This window comes from Polypterus senegalus, chromosome 10 (assembly GCF_016835505.1).
Source record: "Polypterus senegalus isolate Bchr_013 chromosome 10, ASM1683550v1, whole genome shotgun sequence".
NCBI classification, from domain to species: domain Eukaryota; kingdom Metazoa; phylum Chordata; class Cladistia; order Polypteriformes; family Polypteridae; genus Polypterus; species Polypterus senegalus.
Window position 1 is genome coordinate 69,335,039 of NC_053163.1, and position 24,836 is coordinate 69,359,874.

At 39.4% G+C, this 24,836-nt stretch overlaps 1 protein-coding gene across 3 annotated transcripts in view; it reads right to left on the bottom strand.

Moving 5' to 3' along the window:
* LOC120537188 (organic solute transporter subunit alpha-like) overlaps window positions 1–24,836 on the bottom strand; it is a 46,816-nt gene that overhangs the window by 15,461 nt on the left and 6,519 nt on the right. For all 3 annotated transcript variants that reach the window (XM_039765932.1, XM_039765934.1, XM_039765933.1), the window contains 4 exons: window positions 22,798–22,871; window positions 19,175–19,333; window positions 16,872–16,983; window positions 7,861–8,007 (listed from right to left, as the gene is read on the bottom strand). In XM_039765932.1, coding sequence (XP_039621866.1) covers window positions 7,861–8,007; window positions 16,872–16,983; window positions 19,175–19,333; window positions 22,798–22,871 — 492 coding nt within the window. The remainder of the gene's footprint in view (window positions 1–7,860; window positions 8,008–16,871; window positions 16,984–19,174; window positions 19,334–22,797; window positions 22,872–24,836) is intronic.

A 24,836-nucleotide genomic window follows, 5' to 3' on the forward strand; every position in this document is an offset into this window, starting at 1 on the left:
CCCCCAGTTGCGGCCAGAATATTAGTAAAATCTGTAAATGTACAAAAGAAAAATGATTATTTATTGGAGTCAAAATCATGAAATTCTATAAATATGTAAAAAAAATTATCATTTAACTGAGTAAAAATCATGAAATGAGAATAAAATATTTACCCTCTTACCGATTGGAGTATTGCCGTTAAACTGAGGTCTACTATGCTCGATGCACGACTTTCTTGATATTTTAGTTTATCATTTAAAAATGGAATAATAATCTGAAAATCTAACAACATCACATTAAAGTTAGATAAATTCTGAAAGGAATGATACCAAACATATATATGTAGGTTTTAAAATAAGCCTGATTTAAAGCGTGACAATAAACGTAACATAAAATCGTTGCACTTTTAGGTTTAGGATTTTTTATATAGAGAGAGTAGATTTACAATAATTAAACGCTGCATGTCACTCCAAAATCGTACCTGGTAGAGAAGTTCTTAAAATATATTTGGGTTCAGCGTACAAACTACTACAAGAGTGTTCTGGATGTAGTGATCTCCTCAGGGATACAAGAGGTGGTCAAAATACCAGTCATTATCATTAGAACCACCTGGCATATTATTGACCATAAGTTTAGTCTATTTTTTTGGAAAAAAGTTTTACTCCATAAAATAAATTTAGTGTTAAGGTCATGTGGCAACTGCATGTCTAATAGTGCCATATGTTACTCTCCTATGTTTTTTATTCAGTGGTACTAAAGCAGAAAAAATACTTATTTTTTAAAAATGTGTAAATTGACTGCCACGTCTTCAAAACCATTCATATGAGGAAACTGCAGATCATCTTTACTGTGACAGCCTGAAGTCATTCATTGGTGCTTACATGAGGTATCAGTATCAAGCTAAAACTGATAAAACAACCCATGAGATATAATGAAGGGAGCCGGAGGCACCGTATGAGAGCTCGGGACTATGATGAATATGACGGCCAGTGGACGCCAACTGCAGACGTCTTTAATAACAGCCTTCATAATTGGAGGATTCAGCTGGAGAAAGCAAAGGTGTAGTCAGGCAAGCAAAGACCTGTTCAGAGGGTAGGATAACAAGAAGGGCGTCCATTAATGAACAAGCACAAGTGGAACAAATAATAAAAGTAAAGACTTGAGAGGTTAGAAACTTGGGCTGAAAACAACAGCAAGACAGACCACAGTGTGTAAAAATAATCCGTTTTAAAGTAATGTAATTTAATAAAGCAATTTGGCTGTAAAACAAGCTGCAGGTTATGTGAGTGCGATGAGTAAAGCCTTGCTTAGCGGCAAGAGGCCATGTTTGCAGGAAAGGGTTGTGCAAACAGCATGTCACCCCCAATTCCATGTTCAGGTAGTTAAATATGACTTTGCCTTGAAGGACCTGATGCACACGTCATCAGTTTTCCCAGTACTGTGCACAATGCTGAACTGCAAAAACACTTGAAGGTCTTCTTTTTTTTTTCCTGCCAAAAGGCAAATTCCAAATGAATATGGTACGGAAAACAACCGCCTTTGCTCTCATGCGCACATTAAGGTGTAATTTTCACTGTCCAATGTAATTTGAACTCCAGTCAAAAATTTGTTTTGTATCAAAGCCAATATGAAAATGGAGCTGATAAGAGACGTAGTAAATAACGAATATGTCACTGCTTATATAACATGACTCCCACACCCACTTTCAAATTTGAATTTCCTGATTAAAACACATTATCTGCTTCAGATGATGAAATGCACTAGAAGGAAAACATCTTGTGTACTGGAAAAGGGCATTTTCTAACTTAAATATCATTTTTAGATTTCTGAAAGAGGAAGACTGCACTATTTCACATATGGCCTCTTTACAAAGCATAAAACTAGTGTTGATACCCTGAAATGAAGAAAAAGTAACAAAAAGGCAATACACATCTCTCTGATTTATCATACTAGTAAAAGAACTGTACATTTGTTTAAACAAATTCAATAAATTATACTTTTTTTCTTAAAATAGGCAGGCAGGCACATTGGAGGTTGACCTGGTCAGTGCCTGTGTGAAGTTTGCTTGTTGTCCATTTCCCTGCAGATACTTTGGTTTCTTCCAATACCACAAAGTTGTGCCCATTAAACAAATGGCACCTAGGAGTGAAGGGGAGTAGACATTTGTGTATCAGTGGACCTAGGATGGACTAGTGCGCCATCCAAAGTGGAATCATGGCTCTCAATGCTTCATCTCTCTGCAAAGTAGACATAAAACAGTTATTTTCTAAAGGCTGAAACTAAAAAAGAGATATTGCACATGCAAAAGAAAATGTGAAATGTTCTTTATGTTGGTATAGTAATGTTTTAAAGGCAATTTCTGTCTGTATGTACTTTGTATTATAAAGTAGACATTGCCCATTTGGCTAGGCTTTTAGTGGCAGACAAGGCCTGTTAAGACAGCAGATTTAACAGAGATGCAGAAATTCAGCTGCACCTTTTACTGCATTAAAGAGTAAACACTAAGTGAATGGCGGAACGGCAGCTCTTCTAACACTCTGTGCTTTATCTGATAACAAATATGTAACATGGAGTTAAGCCGACACCTCTGCAGAGACTCCTTCAGACAAAACCGTGCCCAACCTCTTTTAAATCAGTGGGTAACTGATGTCATATATTATTTGAAATTGGAAAAAAATCACTTAGAGGATCTGTTCAAAACTTTTTAAAAACCTGGCAGGATCTAATCAATCACATTTTAGAATAAGATTTTTTTTAGGGGTGAGGACGTCTTTCCCCACTGACGTCTCTGGGTGGGCCATGAAATAGAGATCCCTCACTCATTTCCTACAGCTTGTTTGTGAACCTTGCAATAAAAGTGAGCCTACCATTTTAAGGATATTGACATGAGTGCTATGTGGTTTGAAGCAGGGAGAGGAAGATAGATAAGAAACACCTGATATTGATTCCCTTTGAATAGCAGAATGTTAAGAGGTGTTTAAATATATGACTCTGTATGTACAATTAATCATTATTAATATTCAACTACAGCATGTCAAGAGATGCTACTAGTCCTCCTTTATTCCAGTTGCAATATGCCATTATAATGCATCGCTTTGACAGTTCTCTTATCATTCGCCAAGTCAGAAAGTTTTTTTTTACTTTTTTGCAGTTTGTTCAAGTTTTTAGGGAGGGGGTTGTTGTTTGATTTAGTTTTCTGTATTTGCTAAATATCCCCATTTGGACAAATAACGATCTACCTATTGTCACACACATGCGTTTCAGAGTCAATAAAAGGGGCCAGAAAACGCTAATTCCATGCCAGGCCAGAGGGCGACGGGTTACACTGAGTCCTTCTCTTTTCTCTTGACAGACCAGGGGCCTCATGCATAACACCGTTCGTATAATTCACAGTATAACATGGCATGCGGACAAAAGTGGAAATGTGCTTACGCACAAAAAAATCCAGATGCATAAATCTGTGTGAATGCCAACTTCCACGTTCTTCCGCTCCATAAATCCCGGTCAGCATGAAAAGTAACGCACGTGCACGCGCCTGCTGTCCCACTCCAACTCCTCCCAGAATTATGCCTCTTTCAATATGCAAATCAATATAAATCACCCTTAAGCTCAGACTTCTGTCAAAAGACAATGGCAAAAGCATGAGGGAAAATAGAAAAATTTCAGCGAATACCAAGTGGAGGCAAGGAAAAACGTACTATTTGTTGGTTTAAACAGTGGTATAAACAACAAAAGGAAGTTGATTGAGTGACATAGAGTGTCGGAGAAACTCGAAAGCTCAAGTTCACAAAGTCGCACAGTGCCCAAAATAAAAAAGAAGCTGTCAGATATCAAAGTCGCCGTGAAAAGGTGAGTCGTAGCCCACCATCTGAGTATCATATGAAAGCTTATTAGGGTACAGAGTTAAAAAAAAGGCAGACAGTGGGAAAAAAAGCATGAAATGTTAACTTTAATCTCGAAATTTCCACTTTAATCATGTAGTTTATTTTGTCATTAAAGTAGAACATCATAAACTTCATCTTAAAATCGTTTAATTTACTAGTTTCTCAAATCTCATTGTAACTAAAGTAGCACGTTAAATGCTTTGTTTTGTATTTGATCTTCTATGTGCTGTATGTGTGTGAATCACTATATGCTTCCGGGCTTTCTCTTCCTCCAACAGGACACTGAATCCATTACATTCGTGATATTACAGCTCTCTGAATAATTAAAATACTAAGATGTATACGTGATATCATTTTCATGATAATAGGAGTTAAAGCATGTTATTAAACATGGGAACACGATGGCGCAGTGATTGTTCATGTGTCACGCAAGATGCTTGCTGCGCCATGCACAACCTTTGATGAAATTCTGTACTTTATTGTAGCAGTACTGTCTCATTCAAACATACTAACCCCCAATTCCTGTCCTTACTTTTCTTTCTCCAAATACCCAATCGCAACACAATCAGCTCTGTAATAGACATTAAGCCATCTGTAAGCTTAGAACACTGATTCTTTAAAACTTTTAAGGAACATTGAAATATCTTCGTAGTACGTGTTTAATTATTCTATCCATCTATCCTTCCAGTGTCGCGTCAGCACCAGCAAGAATACAGCGCGAGGCAGGAACAATCCGTGAACCGAGCACCAGCAGCTCCCTAGCGCTGGCACTGTGTCCTTGCATGTTTAATTATTAACGATATAGATTATTTAAATGAAGTTAAAGTTTTATCTGTATAATATAATAAAAATATTTTGCTGCATTTCATCTCAAAAATTATATCGTCATCAAATGTAAATACGCGCTTTATAAAGTTTCTCAGGTTGTGCAATATTATAACTATCGCAAGTTTACAGTGAGGTGATTGTACTAATAAGAACAAACAGTTCGACAAGGAGCATCTGATGGACTGATTGAGTGCGTCTATAATTCTTGGGATGAAACTGTTTCTGAACCGCGAGGTCAGTACAGGAAAGGCTCTGAAGCGTTTGTCATATGAGAGCAGTTCAATAGACAGCATGGCTGAGGCAGCGTGTGCTTGATGCTGTATGCTGATAATTCTCTTTCAGATCAGCTGCTGTACAACTGTGATTCCCCACTCAGATACAGTGATATAAATATTCCCAAGTGGTGCAGTGAGAGTAATATGGAAAAAGATGATCCTCTGTGGAAGAAGAAGATGGTGCAGTGAGAGTAACAACACTAAAGCAGTTATGGTATTTAGAATAGTTTGACCATTCTGTGGACCATTATATTGTTACAGGTTAATTACAATCAGATGCATTAAACAATATGCGGTTATTTTCAGTGTACAGTAATCCCTCGCTATATCGCGCTTCGACTTTCGCGGCTTCACTCTATCGCGAATTTTAAATGTAAGCACATCTAAATATATATCACGGATTTTTCGCTGGTTCATGGATTTCTGGACAATGGGTCTTTTAATTTATGGTACATGCTTCCTCAGTTTGTTTGCCCTGTTGATTTCATACAAGGGACGCTATTGGCGGTTGGCTTAGAAGCTACCCAATCAGATGTGATCAGGGATGTGGATCTCAGAAAGAAAGAGAAATCACACTGGAACAGTAGCACTGCTTTGATGGCTGGGTACCGCCAGTCTGCAAAACCGAGTGCAGAACTTGTGTACACCAGAATATGAGGTACCGAGGAAATGTGCGTGGCTTTACGCCAAGATTAGGTTTTATACATTGCGATTTAAACGTGGAAATGTTCTTACGCAACATTTTTGTAAGTACACACCATTTATACATGAGGCCCCAGGCATGGGAAATTCTGCATGTCCCGGCCCAGAGGACATCACTTCCTGTCTGGGCCCTGAGGACGTCACTTTCTGTCCTGACCCCGAGGATGTCACTTCCTGCCCCGCTCTGATGACATCACTTCCCTTGAGTTACCTTATAAACTTGCCATAATCCCGACCAAGACAGTTCTACTTTGGACTTGGAACTTATGCACAACCACTTGAACTTAAGCACATTTGCAGCCAGGGAAAGTATACAGGCAGCTGCCCCAAGCCTTTGTTGTGTATCCAGTCGTTTATTTCACAATATCTAGGTGATATTTGTTAAAAAAATATATATTTTCAGCCTGAAATGTATATAAAAATATATGATGGCAGTATCTACCAAACCATCTGAATTTTAAATTATAACCTTACATGGATTTTGGCCGTACTGCCTGCTGCTATGCCCAAATCAAGACATTTCCTGCATATCTGCCGCCTTTCAACTGTTAAAACCGACATATGGACAGCTGCCAATTTTACAGTTGTTATGAAGGGTACCAGGTAACCTTTTATTTACATGGGTTTATAGTCTCTCTTGATTTGTGTTAATATGTATAGAGTTTCCCCTTGCATGTTTTCTTATACAGTATACATTTCATGTATATTATTTAAAGAAAAAATATATCCTTCCATGAAATAAAATTAATTCTTACTAGGTACACTAATTTGTCCCTACATATATTTGTCACCATGCATTTTTGTTACAGACAGTCAATGAATGTTAAAATGAGGTATCGGCATCCTCCATGGTGTATGATGTATGGATTTATATGCTAAGAAGGGTGATCTTCTCTTCTAGCTTTTTGAATAAAGTAAACGTTTAAATTTACACATTAAAAAACACATTTTTTTCTGTACTTGAAGCCTGTGACTATAAAAGTAATCATTATTTATTTTGTTTTGTGTGGCAAGTCATAGCTTTTTATCACAGGAAATCTATTATTAGGGGTTTTGAACAATTTTCATTTGTTTTTTGCACAGTTCATTATTTTTTCATTTTGTTCTTCATTTGTTTATGTGATGTGCTAAGACATGTCACATGACTGCGTTCAACAAAGTTGAAAAAGTTCAAAGTCTGCTATAAATTTAACATTAGTGTCATGTTTCATTATTCTTTAGTTAGATCTTCTTCTTCTTTTGGATGCTCCCATTAGGGGTCGCCACAGCAGATCATCTTCTTCCATATCGTCCTGTCTTTTGCATCTTGTTCTGTTACACCCATCACCTGCATCTCCTCTCTCACCACATCCATAAACCTCCTCTTAGGCCTTCCTCTTTTCCTCTTGCCTGGCAGCTCTACCCTTGGCATCCTTCTCCCAATATACTCAGCATTTCTCCTCTGCACATGTCCAAAACAACAAAATCTCACCTCTCTGACTTTGTCTCCAAACTGTCCAACCTGAGCTGACCCTCTTATGTACTCATTTCTAATCCTATCCATCCTCGTCACACCCAGTGCAGATCTTAATATCTTTAACTCTGCCACCTCCAGGTCTGTCTCCTGGTTTCTAGGCAGTGCCACCGTCTCCAACCCATACAATATAGCTGGTCTTACTACCATCCTGTAGACCTTCCCATTCACTCTCGCTGATACCCATCCATCACAAATTACTCCTGTCAAGCTCCTTCACCCAATCCACCCTGTCTGCACTCTCTTCTTTACCTCTCTTCACAATCCCCATTATTCTGTACTGTTGATCCCAAGTATTTAAACTCATCCACCTTCACCAACTCTACTTCCTGCATCCTCACCATTCAACTAACATCTCTTACATACTTCTTTGCCACTTCCGGCTTCCTCATACAATACCACAACTCGATAACTTATGCTTAAAAAACTCTAGTGTAGTGAGCTTCTATACATACAGGGTGTTAGTTTTCGTTTTTGGTTTCAGTCCCTTACGTGCCCCTGACTTTTCATCTTATGGATTATCACTGTGTTTTGTTTGCTGGTTACCTTCCTTGTACTTCCCAGTACTCATTTAGAGATGCTGTCTCTACAGTTATTGAATTTTGAATAAAACTGTAAAAATAAACATGGTGAATGCATTATAAAAAGCAGGTTAATGTTTTTTTTTAACTGGCTTACCTGGTTCAGAGCAAATTTGGGTACTATGTTGAGTCTAGACAAACAAGACTTAGCTTTGGAAAAAATGATTGCTATTGGCCATAGTGAGAGGATAAATGCTGCCATGGAGAGGATGGTTATCCACAGGAATGCAGCATCTGGTTTCATCTGTTAAAACAAAGAAAGGAACGATTTAGGCTCCGGGCATGTTTCTCACCAAGCTTCCCAAACCAGGAGAATATCCTTAATAAACTACACAGGATTCATTGCACAAAAACTCTAGCTAAACATACTGTATCCACAGGTGCCATTTTCTTCAGTTCATATCACCTTTCTTTGGTTGACACCATCCGTCATCTTTAGACTTGGGGCAAATTACAGTTAATAATATATCCTCCAGTTAGCTTACAATTAACATAACAGATGGTCTCAGGAGTTTGGTTTGAAGAAAAAAAAAACATATGGAAAGGTAAAAATGCTCTTTTTATTTAATATTCTTTCAGTTACTGTAAAATACTATGAAGAGTCTGACTAGTACATGGGAAAAGCACCACCATGTTGCCGAATGTACACCAGTTCCCATTTGGTGTGCCTGCTTGTGGGCTTCCTCAATGCACTTTTACTTTCATGCACACTCTAAAAATTGATTGAATTACACCTCAAAATTGTCCTGATGTTTATATGTGTGACCATTCAAGAGCTTTTAATTTGTGCCTAGTAGCACTCACAAAAGCTCTAAGCACATACCTGTTAGACTTCCAAAATAAAAGAAAATAGAACCATAAACTAAAGTATCCAAAGTTAGTATTGCAAAAACAAAGTTAACTTAAGCCAAATTTGTTCAGAACATTTAATCAAATATTCACATGTAATAGTGGCTATGCTGGCAAAATTGACAACCGATGAATGATAAATCAAGCCATTTAGATTTTCCAGTCCCAAAGGGAAAAAATGGACACACTGTTGTGATATATTAGATACATACAACACCTTAGTAATTCAAAATAACACATTTTTAACTGACCTTCTTTTATTCTAAGGCTAGTTCCTGTTTTATCTGCATTATTCTTTTTTTTTTTTGCTGGTTCAGGGACCAACCATAAAATTCTTTGGTTGGTTCTTTCTCTATTTGCAGCCCCCGTGCCAACCTGGAAACACCTCAGTGAGGTCACAGTGACATCACAGTCACTGATTAGTTTCAGGCCGTGTTGACGCACAAATGTCAAGCTTGTACAAAATGCTAAATTTCTTTATGTGACTTTTGTAAATACTTTAGTTCTTTGGGCAGTGCTCACTTTTTACACAAAATGTAGTAACAATAATACAGTACTGAGCAAAGTACAAGCAATTTCTACATGACTAGCAAAACCCTTAATAAAGAACAGTGTGAAGTGAGTATCAAAGAAGGCATGTGCAAGAATGTAAAGTAAATGTAAAAAGTCATATAAGAGTTTGGTTTTTATGAGTTCTTTCTTTTCCTTTTTTCTGCCTTCTCTGTGGTAGTTCATTGCAAAATTTACAGAGAAATTATGAATTTGACACTGTCTTTGTATGATTCCCAGCGACTTCTGTAAGCATCCAATAGTAGGATTCTTTATTTGATTTCTCAGCTCTCTCACTGAGTGATTTATTGGTTTTGCAAACAAAACATTTTTGATGTCTTTAGATTTTTAGGTTAGCATTCTTATTTTTTATTGATCAGATGGCACTCAGTTTAGTATTCATTTCTATCTGTTTTTTGACCTCATCTTTTCTCCTGATCCCATTTCAAATTTTTCACTATCTCACTTTGACTCAGTACAAGTTGTTATGAGGTTAGGCTTTTAAACCTCAAGAAAGGTCTGCATACTACAAAAAAGGCTTTCAAAATATCTAAAAAGGGGAGAGGAACTGAGAAACCCCTGGCCCAAAGAACAAACCACCCATCCATACTTTTCCGCTTATCCGAGATCGAGTCGCGGGGGCAGCAGCTTGAGCAGAGATGCGCAGACTACCCACTCCTCGGCCACTTTTTCTAGCTCTTCTGGGGAAATCCCGAGACATTCCCAGGCCACCTGGGAGACATAGTCCCTCCAGCGTGTCCTGGTTCTTCCCTGGGAACTCCACCCGGTTGGACATGCCCGGAACACCTCACCAGGGAGGCATCCAGGAGGCATCCTGATCAGATGCCCGAGCCACCTCATATGACTCCTCTCATTGCGGAGGAGCAGCGGCTCTACTCTGAGCCCCTCCCAGATGACTGAGCTCCTCACCCTATCTTTAAGGGAAAGCCCAGACACCCTGTGGAGGAAACTCATTTCATCCGCTTGTATTCGCGATCTTGTTCTTTCGGTCACTACCCACAGCTCATGAGGGTAGGAACATAGATTGACTGGTAAATTGAGAGCTTTGCCTTACGGCTCAGCTCCATTTTCACCACGACAAACTGATGCAGAGCCCGCATCACTGCAGATGCCACACCAATCCGCCTGTCGATCTCACGCTCCAATCTTCCCTCACTTGTGAACAAGACCCCGAGATACTTGAACTGCTCCACTTGGGGCAGGATCTCGCCACCATCCCTGAGAGCGCACTACACCCTTTTTCGGCTGAGGACCATGGTCTCGGATTTGGAGGTGCTGATTCCCATCCCAGCCGCTTCACACTCAGCTGCGAACCGATCCAGAGAGAGCTGAAGATCACAGCCTGATGAAGCAAACAGGACAACATCATCTGCAAAAAGCAGTGACTCAATCCTGAGCCCACCAAACCGGACCCCATCAACACCATGGCTGCGCCTAGAAATTCTGTCCATAAAAGATAAAAGTTATGAACAGAATTGGTGACAAAGGGCAGCCCTGGTGGAATCCAACTCTCACTGGAAATGGGCTCGACTTACTGCCGGCAATGCGGACCAAGCTATGACACCAGTTGTACAGGGACTGTACAGCCCTTATCAGAGGGTCTGAAGAAGAACAAACCCATTGATTAATTTAGCTTATTAAATAAAGTACAAGAACAAAACATGAAATTTAAAAAGAACAAAATTCAAAAATAATTCAAAGACTTAAGGCAATCAGATGGCATATAAGGCTTCTTCAGGTCACACCTGAAGAGTGACTTAGTGAGGAAAAGGATTTGGCTAACATCGCAGACATTATTACAATAACCATTGTGGTCCCCGGCCGGGCTCCCAGGAGGACTGGAGGAGGGCTTGTGCCTCCTCCAGACTGTGAGGGGGCATCTGTCCTGGTTATGTAGGGGGTCTCGGGTAAAGGGCTTGGAAGCCCAGCCCTGTAGGGACCCATGGCCACCGCCAGGCAGTGCCCCAAGGCCTGCATATCCCTGGAGCCCAGCACTTCCGCCACACCAGGAAGTGCTGGGGGGAAGACGACAGGGGACACCGGACGGCTTCGGGTGCGCAGCGGCACTTCCGCCACACTGGGGTGTGGCTAGGACTGATTGCCAGGAAGCAGCTGGAGCCCATCCGGGTTCCCATATAAGGGGCCGTCTCCCTCCAGTCAGCAGTGGATGTCGGGTGGAAGTGGACAGAGCTGGAGAGAGGACGGGAGGCGGTCAAAAGAGAAAGGCACAAAGTACTGTGTGGCCTGGACAATTGGGGGATCGGTGCAAGAGGCACTGGGGTTTGTGCACGTGATTGTAAATAATTATTGTAAATAAACAGTGTGTGGTGGAGCCAACGATGTCCGTCTGTCTGTGTCCGGGCCAGCGTTCACACCATAAAGAAAACGACTAAATTCACAAAAAATGTAAAAATACTTTATATGTCATGACATCACCATTGTGACATTTTTAAAAAAGATTATCTAAGATTTGGCTTTATGAAAGAAAAAAATAACTTTTGCAACATTTCATACTGTTAGTTTTGAATGTACTGTATTCGACAATTTTTCTGCCTTCTGATTACAATTTACGTATTGTGTTTCTTGGCTCTGATCGTTGAGGATATGGAAAATGTTCAGACCTTTTTACTTTCCACACACTGTATTATGTTCTAGATTTAACTTTAGATGAATACATTTGCCATTTTTGCAAATCAATCTATACTCAATAACCCAAAATGTAAATGTTAAAATACGTTTTCAAAACGGTCTACAGATGTATTAAAAATAAAACAAAATGTGATCAGATGCATTCTGTTTGCTTTTACTATCCTTAAGATGTGTCTAGAACTTGACTGGAGTCCACCTGTTGCAAACTGAATTGATTTAGAAAGGCAGACCTTTGTATATAAGGTCCAACACTTGTATGTCAGGACAAAAGCTAAAACCATTATGTTCTAGGAACACTCCGTAGACCTTTGTGATAAAATTGTAATGAGGCATAGATCAGGACAAGGGTATAAAACCATTTCTATAGCTTTATTCCCAGGAGCACAGTGGCCTCAATAATTGTGAAATGGAAGACACTGGACTTTTGCTAGACTTAACTATCTGGCCAAATTAAGTAAATAGACAAGGAGGGCCTTGGTCAAAGAGGAATGCTATGGTCACTGTAACAGAGCTTCAGAAGTCCTCTGCTGAGATGAGAGAACTTGTCAAAAGAACAACCAACTCAATCAAACACTCAGAGTGGAAGAGTGGGTAAATGGAAGTCACTTTTGAGCAAAAGTTTGCCAAAAGCCATTTAAAGGACTATGAGAGAATGAGAAGAAAATATACTCTTGTCTAATGCGACAAAAATTCAGCTCTTCGGGCAAAACTCCAAGGACTATGCCATGTGAAGATCAGGCACTGCTCATCACCTGTTTGATACCATGTTTACAGTGAAGCATGGTGTTGGAAGATACTATAGAGGTGCTTCTTAGCGGCAGGGACAAACTGCTCCGAATTGAGGGAAAGATGAATGCAGCCAAATACAGAGGGGTTCTTGAAGAAAACCCATTCCAGAGTGCATGCAACCTCAGACTAGAGCAACAGTTCATCTTTCAGCATGACAGTGACTTAACGCAAGCAGCCAGGACTAAGCTGGACTAACTATGGGACAAGACTCTTACTGTCCTTGAGGGGCCCAGGTAGATCCCAGACTTAAACACCATAGAACATCTGTGGAGAGACCTAAAGATGGCAGTTTACAGACACTCTCATCCAATGTCAAAGAGCTTGAGGGTATCTTCCAGGAGGAATGGGATAAACTGCCCAAATCCTGGTGCACAAAGCTTGTTCAGACTTACCCAAGAAGAGTTGAAGTGCTACATTAAGGGTCTTAATACTTAAATGAATAATTACATGAATGAGAGATTAGAGTTTTTTGCTTTGTAACAAATTTGCAAACCTTAATGAAAACATGTTTTCACTTTATTATTATAGGTTATTGAGTGTATTTTCCTGGACAAAAATGGTAAATTTATAATTTGAAAATAAAATCTATTCAATAAACCGTGCACAAAGTAAAGGTGTCTGAAAAGTTTCTGAATCCACTGTATGTGTATCCTTTTTGTGTTTCGAACTACCACTGTGTTTTCTGACCACAATTCTGGCTAAACCTTCAGAGCTTTGTTATTTAATTTAGTTACTTTAATTTTATTTAATTTAATCACTTTTCGGGTTATGACCCCTATTTTAATTCTAACTTCTCCTAGCCATCTCCTGAATACATTGTCTCTCAAAACTGCTGTCACCTTGTGCAAACAGTACAAAGATAATCCCAATGAGTATATAAAAAAAGATAATTTAGTGTGACAGTAATTTTTTCCATATCCTCGATGCAGATATGCACTCACATATCCCTTACATTTGATGTAACTAATACGGAAGTCATGATCTTGATTGTAATAGAAACCACCCAGAAACAGGCTACTACCCTTGTTTTGTTTCCAGTGTTAACTTGAAAGCAGCATATTTTGTCCTCACTCCCCTCTTATTCTCCCATAAACACTTTGATTCTTTTTCTTTGGTGTATGTGCCAACAGGTTTCCCTCATGTTTGTTCAAATCCTACAGTCCTTCATAAACTAGCCAAATTTGAAATGAGCCGCCATCTCTCGTCTCTATGAACTGGTGATCAGGTTACCTTTCTTATTTTGGAAAAAGTAAAGGCAATCACATTTAATGAAACAGTAAATAATCATTCATTTTTTTATACAAATCCTGTAATCTTATAAGAAAGGAAAATGTGACTAATGTGTATGGAAAATCTACACAAGACTAATTTCTTTTAAATACAGACAAAGCCAAACAAGGAAAAAAAATTAAGGAAAAAGTTCATTTAAAGACACAAAACAGACAGTGAGTGATAAACAAAAGCTGTGGTCTGGGCCCGTGCCATACAGAATTCACAAGTGTATGAGCAGCATGTTAATGCAAGGCCAACAGCTGAAGCACATGTCAGCCTGTGCGTCAAGTGCAACCGACTTGTCACGTGAACGCCCTTAGAGCCGCAAGATGAATTAGAAAGGCGCACGCAGGACCTATGCAGGGTGAAAAAGCTTTTTAAATTATGCTTGCAAAATTAATGCACTCTTATTGATATGGCCTGCAATGGGTTGGCGCCCTGCCCAGAGTTTATTTTCTGCCTTGGGCCCTGTGTTGGCTGGGATTGGCTCCAGCAGACCCCCGTGACCTTGTAGTTAGGATGTAGTGGGTTGGAATGACAGATGGATGGATGGATGTATGATTTATGAACTAAAATTCAAAATCAGATTGCTTGTATGGAAGTTAAAGTTTATTGTTATGAAATAAGCGTGTCTCCTCAGAACAGTAACAATAATACAATATAAATAATTCACTAAGGGCAAGCAAGACACTGAGGGCACGCAAGATAGTGAGCGCAAGCAAGACAGAGCCCCACCCGCCAACTCTAAGACCATGGGATACGCTCGACAGAACCCCGCCCGCCAACTCTAACCCTCCTACGGCGTCATGGGATACGCACGACAGAGCCACGCATGCTAACTGTAACCGTCCTCCGGAGTCCAGCGTTGCTCTCATGGCACGTAACAATTCACCAAACACAGCCTTGGTCGCTTTCATCTGTACAAAAGTCCACATGCACCTCTGAGCCATGTTGACTTTACACTGCATGCAAGACAGAGAGCCACGATCGCCAACTCACAGAGCCCCACCCGCCAACTCTAACTAAGGGCAAGCAAGACCGACAGCGCACACAAGAAAGAGAGCCACGCCTGCCAACTCATGGAGCCCCGCCCACCAACTCTAAGACCATGGGATACGCACGCATTTAGTGTATAAATGGATATAAATAATTGCATGTAAACGATTCACCAAAATCTGTTGTATGTAAACGATACTGTTTAAAATGTTATCGTTTTTTCATCAGAAAACCCAGTTCCACATCTACCTGTATTAGTTTTTAATTTTAGTTTAGTTTTAGTTTTTAATTAGTGTATTAATTTTAGTATAAATGGCACTTTTACCACTCGCAATAGGGCGGACGCGCTGACTTATCGTGTCGACTGGGCAACATAGTAAATGCGACATCTATCTACATATGTCTATGTTTTCCGTAGCCTGCTACAGGAAGGTACTCTTTCGACCATTGGCATTGGTTTCGCTCCTTGCAATTTTCGTTATACTGCGACGGTGGTTTCCTAAGCCTTTGTTATGCTGAATTCCTTTCTCACCGTTTTCCGTTCCTATTCTTACACCGCCGTATGCTATGGCGGGCTTCGGCTAGTGTAATATAATATCAAGAAAGAAACACACACACACACAAACACATTTTTTGCTGGTATTTGTTTATACCATGCTTTTTTACATTATATTTATGAGCTACTGGAGATTGTGAAACATTTTTCATTCATCTGAAAACGTGTATAGTACGATGATGTCTCAGATTTTATTATCTTCAAAATAGACTGAATATTGGCAGCGTTCAGTGAAAGAGTTAGCATACCCAATAAAATACATGCCGACCTTTTGCTTTCATTTGCTCTTAATGACATGGGCACCCACAATTTAGTGAACCGTGTACTTCAGGTAGCTGTACTACACTGTGTGTTATGATGAATTGTCCAGTTACAATTTTGGCTTTGATAAACGATTTCCCTCAAAATATTGCTGCTGATAGTTAGGATTGTTGAAAGGCAGGACAACAGCAGGAAGGATGGGGACTTTTTACATTATAAAACCTGCTTATTGCAATACAATACGATATATTTTTGTATAGCCCAAAATCACACAAGAAGTTCCACAATTGGCTTTAACAGGCCCTGCCAGCCTTGACTCTCTAAGAAGACGAGGAAAAACTCCCAAAAAACCCTTGTAGGGAAAAAGTGGAAGAAACCTTGGGAAAGGCAGTTCAAAAAGAGACCCCCTTCCAGGTAGGTTGGGCGTGCAGTGGGTGTCAAAAAGAACGGGGTCAATACAATACAATACACAGATCAGAACAAATCCTCAATACAGTATAATAGTAAAATAAAAATATTACAAGTACAGAGCAGAATTTAACAGTAGATGCTATCACATAATATGATATGTATTTGTTTAGAGTCCTGGAGACCATCAAGCTGCCTCCCCCATTTTGCCATTCCACAGCTGAGACTGCGCTGGGCCAGCCTGCTTATTGAGAAGAGGCCGTACGTTTGTACTTTTACTGGTTGGCTTACTTAGAAGCAACAATATGTCTCCTTAAGTTAAGAATTAGTAAAACAGATGCTTTTTTTCAGAGTTAGATTATGAAAAAATGTGTGAATGAGAACTCACCACTCAGCTTGTCAGTACCTGCACTCCCTCAGTTTGTGCTTCTGGCTCTAATTAAATTCTCCTCTAACATCACTTTCTCATAACACCAAATGTTTGCCTTACATGTTTTTCAATTCCAAGTGCTCTACAAAAGCTACAGTATTACTTTCTGACAGGGTTTTAGAAGAGAAGGAGGTGTAAGTGTGTGGTCGACATTGGGCAGGCCATGACGGGCACAGATAGAGGTGAGAATTCCACAAACAGATCAGCACACAGAAGAGGGTGAGCATGACATTATAGAGGCCCCCTGTTAGAAAATAACAAGAGTTTTTAGACATCGTATTACCCAGAAAAATGCTGTTAATAAAAATATGGACATGCACAATGATACCTTTCCGTGTTCATAGTTTCCATTTGTCCAGAGCACCATGGCAAAGAACAGCAGAACTGGTCTAAGAAAGGCAGCCTGCAGAGTCCCACATTTGAGAATATTTAATGTCGTCCTGTCCAAGAAAAAAAAATATTTTTCTTAATCAGCCTTATTCTGTTTGAGCATCACTTTCAAAAATGACATCTGCATTTTGGAACGGACAACTGAAAACAAAAAAATGCCAAAATAACATTTGGATGGATCCCCCTGGTGTCATCATTATAATAACAAAGGAGGAACATATTTTAAGATTGGTCATATTTTACCATGGCAGTGAGTACCCTTCTTTAAAATGGCTGGTCTCTGAAACTTCCTGGAGAGCACAAACACAAACAAGCAAAAGTGTCAAAACAAGTTCCAGGCTGACTAGGGTTCCAGTTGCCTTCTGATACAGCTACCCTTCCTACACTAGCTCCTCTTGCCTCCACATTTTCTTTTAACCGTAGGCAGTCTGGGGTAGTGGTTGAGGCTTTGGACTTCAGACCCTGAGATTGTTGTTTCATATCCTGACATAATGTCACCATGACCAAGTAAGTCACTTAACCAGCCCAAGCTCTATTTGGAAAAACTATGGAAATATAACTGATAGCATCTTAAATGTTTTTAAGCTGACCTGGATAAAAGCATCAGCCAAGTACGTAAATGTTTATGCTCCTTCACCCTATGCAGCTCTAGATTCTGGTTGCACTTCCACCCACCATTGGCCACACCTTTCTGCCTGCTCATTTCTACCTTTACTAAATGCCTTGAGGTGCTTGTTTTTTTTTGTTTTTTTTTACGTGTGTATGTGAGTCCAACTTGACTTACAGGCTCTTGTTGCAAAGAACCTGCAAGTCAAGTTATTATTATTATTAATTAGTGTCAAGGCGCTTACTTCTGTGGCCTCGTGGCTGAGACTGAGAACTTCACGTGAGGGTTTTCTCACATGTCCCAGAACTGTGCCTGAGGTCCTAGTGTTGGTGTGTGGTGAATGGAATGTTTTACAGGGTTGTGTTATTGCTTTGCACCCAAAACTGTGATGATCGGCTCTCCAGCTTCCCATGCAAGTAAAGTAATAAGTGAAACAAGAAAATGAATAAATGGCTTCTTATGCATTCATCCATTTTTTGAAACCACTGTTGCATAATCTTGGAACACAGATCAAGAATATGTTAGAGATGCCAGTGCACCACGGGGTACACACACTCAGAGTCGCTAATCATAGTGACATACATGCAGTGGCATAGCTAGCTTGCTGCAGGCCTCTGTGCAGTGCCCTGAGGTGGGCCCCTCCTGTCTAGCATAACTGTTAGTAATTTCTAGATCCTAGGAGCCGGCTCCGCAGTGGTGTATGTGACCGCGTCACTATCAGATCACACACAAACCAGCTCTCCAAATGGAATTTGTGATAACTGTTTTATTTGCTTTATTACAGCAGCTGGAAGTTAGCAAAAATAAAATAAATTGTGGGAATGGAATGTGGGAGGTGTGGGTAGTAGCAGTAGTAGTCAATAAATATATGTAAGATTTGGACTCACTTATTTTTCCAAGACAACTTTGTGAAGGTAGACATAAGGTAGAAAGTAGAATCTCTTCTGTGCTATAAAATGAAGCAATTTCAATTTGTAACACATTAAAACAGCAACACCAGCTGACAGGATACTACTACACAATGGATCTGTTTTACACAAGTTCTGATAAAATGGACATCATAAAGTGAGGTGTCAACGGTTCTAAGAAATTTGCCTTGTCAGTAGGAAATTGCTTGGTCATACTGTATATATTGCTTGTTTGTCTTTGGTAGTTTCTCCATTTTTAACGGTTTTAGCAGACAGCTAAACTGAACTCGGTATATCGCTACTTCCAGACTTGCTAGTTGCAACCATTTCACTCACTGCACTGTCTGCATAATCTGCTTGCGACCGTTGCCATGATTCACCAGCATCAGCATTCTCAATTCCTACAGCTGTGCCCTTGCTCAGTTTTGAGAAATACTGAACCTGTTCAGTCCAGTTGAAGCTGCAGGAAGCTGGAGCCTATCCCTGTAGCACTTAGCACAAGGCCAAGGCAGGATACACTCAGACAAAACCCGTCAATTTACTTGACTTTATGCAAATGTATCTTGAATGTGCAAATGCTTCTGAAATTTAATAAAAGGTCCTGTCTCGTTGTATCTTTATTAATGTATTTTCTGGTCTTTGAACAAAACAGTAAATGATGATGTTAATGCACCAGTTCCATTCTGGAAGAATGCATTCACTTAAAACTTAGGCAAAAGAAGATACCTGGACATAGGAACTGGAGGCAGACATAGGCAGCAGCAGCAGCAGGGGCCTGTGCTGATTCTCATGCGCGCACCATGCAGTCTGATGAGTAAAGCATCATCGCCCCCGTACTCCTCTACCATCATCACAAGGAACTTGTGGATGCAGATTGTGAAGTAGCTGCAAAGAAGAAGAGTCAGCCAGATGAGAGCAATGCATATTTCTGATGCTTACAAGATTGTTTGTTTTAATCTACTTTAATCTGTCTGTATAGTGTGCAAGGATTATAAAGAGTTACTTTCAACCTGTTATCCATCCATCCATTTTCCAACCCGCTGAATCCGAACACAGGGTCACGGGGGTCTGCTGGAGCCAATCCCAGCCAACACAGGGCACAAGACAGGAATCCAAGCCAACTTCAACCTCTTATTCACACATTTAATTCACACTTTATTTTATAAGTAATAATAGGGAAGATGAGTTACATGGGTCTACTGGCTGTGTTACCTGACTTCACTTGCGAAAGTTTGTAAGACAGTGGGCCTCAGTTATAGTGCTCTTGGATACTAAGGTGCATCAGAAGTACTATTCAACTAACTAAGAGCCTTTCTGTACACAATATTTGTAGTGGGTTTTTTTTTATCAATAATTAATACTATTCCCAAGCAGTGTGGTGTAGTAGTTAAGGATTTGGATTTCAATCGCTGAGATTTTGGGTTTAAATCCAGCTACTGACACTGTGTGGTCATGAGCAAGTCACTTCAACCTGCCTGTACTTTGGAAATTGGAAAAACAAACAAAGTGTAACAAATTGCATGTCAGATGTTGTAAGTCACCTTGGATAAAGGCATCAGTCAAATAATAAGTAATAATGATGCTATTATTAGGTCACTGGAGCTTTTTACTCTTGAACATGCTATAAAATAATTGTCGGCGAGGAAAACATTCCTGCATTAGATCAATTCCCACTTTTTCAGCTTTTCCTAGTGACATGGCTTTTGTTGATGTCCTTTGCAAAACACATTTTTACAGGAAAGTGTATTCATTTAAATGGGACAACTAATCAGCAGGAATAATGTGAAATTTGAATATTATTATCCCTATTAGATGTTTTCACTCTAGTACAGTATTTCTTTTCATGTTTTTCATTTGTTTGTTTTAATCCCACTTAAAGTCCACAGATGTAATGCAGAGCTTGAAGTGGATATACAAAAGTAACATATGTGTTACACTGATGTATCAACATGAGGAGCACAAAGCTTTTCCCCATTTCAAATTCAAGCACCACTATACAATCCTGGGTGTACATTGCACAGTTCTGATATTATTTAAAGCCTGAAGATCAGTCGCTGACTTATTTTCTGAGTCTGCCTGGATTTCAGCCTCATTGGTCTTCGTTTCATGTGCAATATGGGAGCAGCTGAGATGCCTGATTGCATTTTACAATTGGGCTGTCGTACGATCAGAAAAATTTCAGTCATGTAAGAAATTTCAGTCGGCGGTCTTGTAGTGTGAACAGTCTCACAACCTGATTTTCTGATGTCACTTCAAATTTTATTGTGCACTGATCGCAGTATATTCTACAGTGGGTATTGCTGTTGTCATGCACATTTTCACATTTATGATTTAAAAAATGTAAATATTATATACAACTAAATGGCCAATGACAAAAGCATCTTAGGAAACCTTTACTGGAAGAGCAGAAAATAAACACACCCAATCGTAAATTACGTAAACTATGTACCACTAAATTACTCAGTAAAATAGACAGACCTTATTGTCCGCACCTAAATCATGCACGTGTCCAGTTACATCTATTTCTTTTCTTTGTACTTTCAGAGCACAGTACAACAAGAGTCAGGAATGCAGCAATTTTCTTTGTTAAATTTTTGAGAAACCTGTGACCATCATGTTTTATGAATGGGCAAAACTGTCCATCAGGGCCTTGTACACATATAGGCTTATTACCTACCTCCTGGCATGCAAAATTTATTTGTGTTTGTAAAATTTGAGCACCTATAGCAACACTAGCTAACCACTGACCTTTTCTTCTTTCTTGTGTTTCGCCAAACTTTCTATTTTCATTTCACAATGTGATCACATTTCTTTTCTCTGGCTCAGGACACCACCCCATATAAGTCCTCCGTCCTCCATGTTGGTTACTGGTGCTATTCACATGGCCTGCCTATTACGCCTGCTGAGTCCTTCATTTTCATAAATGATGATCTCAGGGTAGCCATTAGCATATTAATAAATATCAACAAATAAAAAAACACATTTTGGATAATTTTCTTTCTTTTTTTTTTACAATGTCTCCAAAGTTCAATCACATTCATCATGGCATTTTTGAGATTTTGGGGAATTTAGTTTTTCTGTTGTGGGAAGGTTTACCTGTAAATATTGATATACTGAAATGCCCTTTCTTAGCAGATACCTATTTACCAAGATGTACCACCTTGCTAAGTTTCAGCTTTTTTACTAAATAGGAAATAGTGAGTGAGTGAGTGAGTGAGTGAGTGAGTGAGTGAGTGAGTGAGTGAGTGAGTGAGTGAGTTGGATCAATTTTGTTGATCCAAAATAATTCAGCAGGAGTGGTTAAACATAATTTGGTAAGGTATCTCTAACATAATCTAATAAGGTTTGTCAAGCTTGATTTAATAATGTTCGTGTAACTTAATGCAACAGAGTTAACCTATAGGCATAGCATTCCCTAATCTACTTTATTTGCTTCAGGGTTACTGGGCACTGAAATCTGACATAAATGTGTCCAAGCCCAACATAGAGACCATTTAGGCACTCACTGATGTTCACACAGTAAATGAACCATGAATGAAATTCTAATATTTTAATACTGGTTTAATTCCTTGCTCTTCCTGGACAGTTGGTCTGGTGGCTGTAAACCACAAGGCTGACGGTTTGTTGTGTGACCCTCTGCAAATCACTATAGCTGCCTGTGAGCCAAATTTAAATAAAATGTATGGAAATATTTCAACTACAGAACTATTCTTGTGAAAAGCATTGGGATTTTGTTTGAGATGATGTTTGAGATGAGATATATGGGATGTTGTTTTATGAGGTCTCGGACACTGAATCACATGTTTTGTTGCTTAGATTTCTAGAATGTATTGCTAGAACAAAGACACATATTGTCATAGAAGCTTAGAAATGCTGCCTTCTTTGATTATGAGTGATATCAGGTTGAGTTATAATAGCTCACCCTGGAGACATTTTATACTAAAATAATGTGTCACACTTGTGCTTGGGAGTCAACCAAAGGGACAAGAAAATGCCAATCCCATGCCAGGCCGGGGGCGGTGGGGGTGTTGTTGCATTAAACCTCTCTCTATTCTCTCAGCAGACCAACTACAAGAAATCCTACCTGTCCCGGCCCCGAGAATGTCACTTGTTATAGAAACCCCTCAACCTTCATATTTAAACAGTTCTATTTTGGACTCAAACCTGTACACATTGTACTCAACTCAAAGCCTTTTGCCTCAAACCTTTGTTTTGTATCTAGTCGTTTATTTCACAAATGAAAAATGTTAACATAATTTACTAGAAGGGTTCTACCATCCTATACTTTTATCATCTACTATCTGAAAGAAATAATCACATAACAGTAAGAATGCTGGAAGTCAACTCACATGGAAGCCGTGAATTCTGTAAACATAGAGGAGCGAGGGACCCAAAGAGCAATGCAAGACGCTGCTGAAATGACCTATAAACAAGGATGAGTGACACGTCAGTGTTAAAATCTCAAACTTTTTCTGATGATTTTTTTTTAAATATAGGGCAGCTTTTCCAATAATACATAAAATAATTAACAGAATGCAGCAGTGAGGAGCTTACAATAGCAACCACACTGGATTGTACAAGGCCATATTCCAGTTTTAAATAATTTATTAATGTAAATTTTTAAAGAGTAATATGCTATCCCAAAATCAACACTTTACAACATTTCAGAAATACCATATTTCAACAATATAATGACACTACATCGCACTGAACTGAAATGAAAAGGTTTGTATGCACTGGTAACTAGTACTGCTACATCTCTCTATTATAAAAAAAATTTTGGAAGGCTTGGAAGGAGACGATACGTGATTTTCTCGGAAGACAATTTGATGTCCTGCGAGAGACACTTTGACGTCATGCGAGACAAAGCAGTGAGACAAAAGGACAGCTGCTGTACAGGCTTTTAAATAATCAATGCACAGCTCGAAAGCAGCAGCAGACAGCAGCTGATCAGACCGCATCTCCTCAGGGTGCATACAAATCAACCCCCAAAACAACACAAGCGACAGAGATGCGAGGTGGCTGGAGCATAGCGCGCCTTTTGGGGGTTAGACGGGGTGGTTTGGGGACAATACAATACAATATTACAATATTATAATTCTTTTTGATATTCAAAATAGTAATGGAAATGTTTGCTAGTACCAGTGAGCCCCTGACTCAAAGGCAAACACTTGGAAAAATAACATTATACTGAGAAACTATAGTTTGCTTGTACCGTGAGGAAAAATTCTGTCATAACAGGCAGAAACAAATCTGCTGTGATAAGCCCGAATCAGAGTAAGCAGCTTTGAGAATGAAAGTGATGTTAAAAAATGGAAAAAAAACTTAAGCTTATAGTTTATTATTATTTCTCATCCATCCACTTATTTCCTAAACCTGCTTACCCCAACCCATGACCTAAATTTCTTGCGTGGTACCCTTATAATGAGCATTTTCTCAACGGCTTGTACAGGCAATTCAAAACTTTGTAAGCGTTGAATGTAATGATTAAAGGAAAGAAATGTCAAAAGGGAGCTATCTGTCTGCAAGGTGAGTTGAAAGGGACCACACAGCTCTAAGATGCTTTAAAACAGTGGGTCCAGATTTAGCACAAAACCAGACTGCAGAAAAGATCCCATGGAGCAACAAGACACTTGTTTCTTTACATTTTGTACTTGTGTGGTGCCACCCAAGTGTGTGGGCGGAGAGGCACACCTTAAAAATGAGCTCGACTCACAACAACAGTCTGGATGTGGTTTCGGGGGGGACGCCATGGTTAACATTTTACCTTGTTGGAATTGCACAAACACATTGAATTCTTTTTTCTATTTTTGAGACATGCTTTCAGCCATTTTGACTTGTGGACATGTGAAAGACATAATAATTGTAAAGATTTCTACATTCTTTTTGGAGTACAACAGGAACACAAAAGAGGATATAATAATAAAAATAATTAGGTTTTCAAAATCAGGCTACATAACTAGGGGCTCATATCCTTCCACCTTGATACCATTTTCTGCCTTCTGTTGGCCTGGAGGTTAATTTCTCAAGAGTCCTCCATGACTTCACTTTCTCTCTCCCTACCTGAAAGACAAGAAATCCCTGACCTTTGCCATGTTGTACGCCCAGGGGCAATATCTATCTTACGTGTTGGCCACTTTCTCCTGGCTCAGTTCTTAGATCATACCAAAGCTGCATGACAATATGGATCATCACTTCCAGTACATGTATGCTTCTCTTTTTGTCTCTCTTACCTTTTACTTTTGATGGGCCCTGCCTGTCTCCCATGTTCCAAGCCTTTACTTCCTGAAGAACTCTTGTCCATTGAGCCACCTCTCAAAATACCTTTAAACTAGCTGTATCTAAGACAGTTTGTAGTCTAAGTAATCGATTTAACCTCAGTATTTAT